Raw genomic sequence first — 4,509 nt, 5'->3', positions numbered from 1 at the left:
CTCATTAGAGCTGTTGACAAGGCTCTTGAAACGGTTGCTATTATGTCCAAAAGCAGCTCTGCCAACATGACCTTCGTGGCGTCATCAGGGAAACCTAATTTTAACCCTCTCCACTGCGCTACTCTAATTCTTGTCAAAAATGATTCAATCAGCGGGCGAACAGTATCGGCTGTAATCCCCAGTTCCTCCATTGTTTTTGATGATACTCTTCTATCCATGGTGACGCTTTGTATTTTATGAACTCTTTGGCTCAGTTTTCAGGTACGGGTCTATCAGTTTAACACTGGTAGAAGTTACGACTAGCTGAATGTGTTGGCCGGATGCACAGCCCGTATTTATACATTCATGTGACGTCATCGATGACGTCATTTGCACACCAACGGCATTTTACAACCTGACGTCACAGATCAAAGGAACTGACTTTACATTAAGCCCCGCCCCCTAACAGCGACTGTTACTTAGCAACCGTTACTTAACAATGAATATAATAATAATTATAATAATTATAATAAACTTTATTATATAGCACTTTTCTTAACAATGTTAAAAAGTGTTTTACAAAAAGACAGCAAGATAATGACCCTGAACCTTAGAGGAAATAAACTAGGCGGTCACTTCACATGATGGAAGACCAGCACAGTCTCCAGACCTAAACCCCATGGAGCTGGTTTGGGATAAACTGGATGGAAGGTGAAACGAAAGCACCCTGCAAGTGCAAGACATTTGTGGGAACTTCTGCAACAGTGGTGAACTTTCATAACAATTTTAGATCTCAATAATTCACTTTATTCAACTGATTATAAAGAGATTGCCACAAGTGTGTTCAGCTTCTGTAGATTATATACATAGTTAGGCCCATAAGTGTTTGGACAGCGACACAATTTCTGTAACTTTGCCACTTTACACCACTATAATGGATTTGAAACAAAGCAATTCAGATGTGATGGACGTGTAGACTTTCAGCTTTAACTCAAGATGTTTAACAAAAATATTGAATTAAAAGTAATTCAACAATTTACTGACAATCAGTTTCATGGCCAGGTGCAGCCTGTTCCCACATTATTTCATGAAAAATGAAGCAGATAAAAGGTCTGGAGTTGATTCCAAGCGTTGAATTTGCATATGGTAGCTGTTCATGGGAACTCTCAATATGCGGTCCAAAGATGTGTAGATGCAAATGCAAATTATGTACATACACACACACACATATAAGTGTATAAATATATGTTCTACTTTTAATGACTGATTTTAAGAAAAAGTCTGTACCACATTTTAATTCTATTTTGATTTGTAATTTTAAAAACAGTAACATTTTTCTGTGACCTGTTTATTCTTTCAACAATTTTGGCCGTATATTTATATTAACAGGGGTTAAATATGTAAGGTAGGGTGTGCTGTTGACCTGTGTTTTCTGCTCACAGGAAGAGGGACAGGAAGCACACAGGAGAGGCGGTATAAATGTATATATATATATATATATATATATATATATATATATATATATATATATATATATATATATATATATGTCACAGCTGTGATCCCGCAGCTTTCCCTTTAAAGACTCGCAGCGATGCGACGCCGAGAAGCAGAGGTTGTTTGCTCATCGTGGAGACCCACCGGCTACGTCGGTGTCACAATTATGTCCACTTTCATCTGATGGGACAACGAAGACGCGGCCTTTGCATTCATTTGGCTGCTTTGCTGGTGATTGCGGCTGGACGCCGAGGAGGGAATATTTAGAAGGAGGTATTTATTCTGGCCTGTAACGGAGATTTTCCGGCCCATGTGGATCTCAAATCCGAAATCGCTCAATTTCGAGGACTCACTCTTGATCGTTTTTTGGGGTTTTGTTTTTTTGTTTTGTTTTTTGTTGCTGTTTCCCCTCCGGAGAATGATTTGCCTTTGAGAAAATTGGACCTGCGAAGCCATTCTGTAGCGATCGCCTGTTTCGTCAGCCCCGTGTCCGTCGGTGCAGCAAAAGACAAGCCGGACGAAGCTGCGTGGCATATGCCGCGCTCGATCCTTAGACGCGGGCTTTGCTTATTTGCGACGCACGGCGTAGGTCTGCTCCGAGGATGTGATCGCTTTCCAGCCCCGCCGCCTCCCCGACAGAGCCGCCCATGATGCCGAGGGCTTTGCGGAGACTTGTCCACCTGGCGCTGTTCTGCCCGCTGTCCAAAGGCCTGCAGGTACGTCTAGACCAGCGTGGTGTCGGTCCGCTTTTGTTGTCGCGCGCCACAGGGGTCCGCGCCGGCACGTAGCCGCGTGCGCGTCGAAGCGCCGGCACCCTGACGGTACCTGCGTCGGTGGCTTCTGCGTCAAGTCCACATGCAACGCCACACTTGGTAGCTACACATCATCATATAACTATGTCGGTTCTATCTTGAGGTCAGTTGACCAGCTGCTCATTTAGTTATTTTGAAGGCCTCAGAGGTGGAAGACGAAATCGGTGCTTTTACTCAGGTAAGGCAAGTGTGCGATTTGATGTACTTGTACTTTTTGTTTTTTTTTCTTTGAGTAGTTCAATTATATACTACTTTACACTTCTATTCCACCAAATTTCGTGGTGAAATATTCTAAATTTTTACTCCACTACATTTGACAGCTATACTTATAGCTATACTTATAACACACTCTGCAGAAAGGGGACATGCTGCAAATGATTACTCTCACTCTTGATTCTTAAGTGCATTTTGGTGTTGATGCTTGTTTGCTTTGACTTAAGTAGAAATTTAAATGCAGGAATTTGTATTTGTGACAGAGAATTTGTGCATTTGTGGTAATGACATGTTTACTTCTTCCACCACTCCCTATTACTTTTACTCCACTAAATGTCCAAGGGAAATATTGTAGGATACGTTGGACTCAGCTACAGTTGCTTAACAGCTGTAGTTACTAGCTGTTTTTCAGAGGAACAGCAAATAATACACTTGTAAAATACAATGCACGTATATAAATGAAAACAGGAGGTCCCAACCCTTTTTTTTGCTTGTGACCACTCACGAAAGAATGAGTGTCTGGTTGGGGTTCATCACATTTCAGATGTCTGTTGGTTGTTAGCAGTTCTACCAAAGACCCATTTTTCCTCTAAACTTCTCAGATGGTTTCATTTAGATAATTGTTTGAGGCCTAAAGAGGTAAATTAATCCAATATTTCACAAAAAAACCCAAAGACTAAAGAAAAGTCCAGAAAAAGAATACAAATTTGTGTTGCAGACCTTTTTTCTTTTCTTTTTTTCCTCTCCCATTAATAAACTCACAACCTCTCAGATTTATGTACTGTATTTTGTGAGGAGGGGGCCCCGACCCCAAGGTTGGGAACGACCAGAGTGACTGAATAAGACATAGTTAAAGCTGGCTTCACCACAACAAGCTGAAACATTAAAATACTGCTTACGCATTGATGCGTCAGTACTATCAGTCACAGGGGCCATTTTTTTCTGCAGCTCGAGTACTTTTACCGTACTCTTAATACTTTAAGTTCCTTTTTGCTGATAATAATCATAGTACTTTTACTTAAATGAGATTCAGAAAGCAGGACTTTTGCCTTTTCCACATTAATGTATTGGTACCTTTACTTAAGTGAAGAATACTTTTTCCACCGCTGCACATCAGCTATATTGGCTGTATCCTAAGGTCAAGTAACCAGCTGTTCTTTCAGCCATTGTGGCGTTCTGTTGTAGGTCTGCTTTTATGATCAGCTGTCAAGTCTTCTTGGTTTACTGTGTTTTTCTCTTCCCCCGCTCATCCATCCCCTCCTCTCCAACCCTCCAAAGAGTCGTCTCCCGGCCATTAAGGTGAAGTACCTCCTCCTGGCATGGCTGGGCATCCTCATCGCCAGCTGGGTCATCTACATGCAGTATGCCTCCTACTCTGAGCTCTGCCGTGGGCATGTCTGCCATATGGTCATTGTAAGTATACGCTCTCAACCCTCTGAAGCTCATAACTAGACCAGGAGTGAGAAAATTAGGTTACCGCATGAACGTGTCTTCGCATTTCTGTGCACAACCACCTTTGACAGACACTGTACTCCAGTGTGGCCATGCTTTGATTGATTAAATGTTATGTGACTGGGTTGAATGTTTGATTAGTGGCAGCTAATTAGGATCAGGTTTCACTTTCATGACATGTCAGACCGGATTTATGCAGTACAGGTGTGATGTTTGTAAAGTGTGGTTGGCTTGCAGTGGGAAAAAAAAACAACCTCTGCCACAATGTTTTTTTTCTCACTTGGTTGTAGTGTTAGTTTCAGGCTGCATAGAATAAGAGAAGGTTTGTTGAAGGTGCTGCAGTGGATCGCTTAGACATCTAAATAATGTGTGAGCTTTCAAAATAAAGGAGAATATGGCAGGACAACTGGAAAGGACCGGTGTCTTTTGAGGAAGAGGAGGGACAGTTGGGGGCTGCTTGTGCTGGCTTCTTCCTTCATATATGGCCTTAGACGCTGGATCAAGATATACAGCCTATGGCTAAGCTCCTCTCCCACTGTGCCCAGCTTGTTGTCAG

The 4,509-nt window shown here is 42.1% G+C and overlaps 1 protein-coding gene across 1 annotated transcript; it reads left to right on the top strand.

The window, feature by feature from the left end:
• The first annotated feature begins 1,548 nt into the window (after positions 1–1,548).
• LOC120787170 (divergent protein kinase domain 1B-like) lies at positions 1,549–4,001 on the top strand. The gene is made up of 2 exons (XM_040122867.1): positions 1,549–2,192; positions 3,780–4,001. Exons 1-2 carry the CDS (start codon positions 2,124–2,126, stop codon positions 3,951–3,953), a joined length of 243 nt encoding a protein of 80 aa, XP_039978801.1. The 5' UTR covers positions 1,549–2,123; the 3' UTR covers positions 3,954–4,001.
• The last annotated feature ends 508 nt before the right edge of the window (positions 4,002–4,509 follow it).

This window comes from Xiphias gladius, unplaced genomic scaffold (assembly GCF_016859285.1).
Source record: "Xiphias gladius isolate SHS-SW01 ecotype Sanya breed wild unplaced genomic scaffold, ASM1685928v1 HiC_scaffold_1217, whole genome shotgun sequence".
In the NCBI taxonomy this organism is placed as follows: Eukaryota; Metazoa; Chordata; class Actinopteri; order Istiophoriformes; family Xiphiidae; genus Xiphias; species Xiphias gladius.
This window is presented reverse-complemented; position numbering and strand designations above follow the sequence as displayed.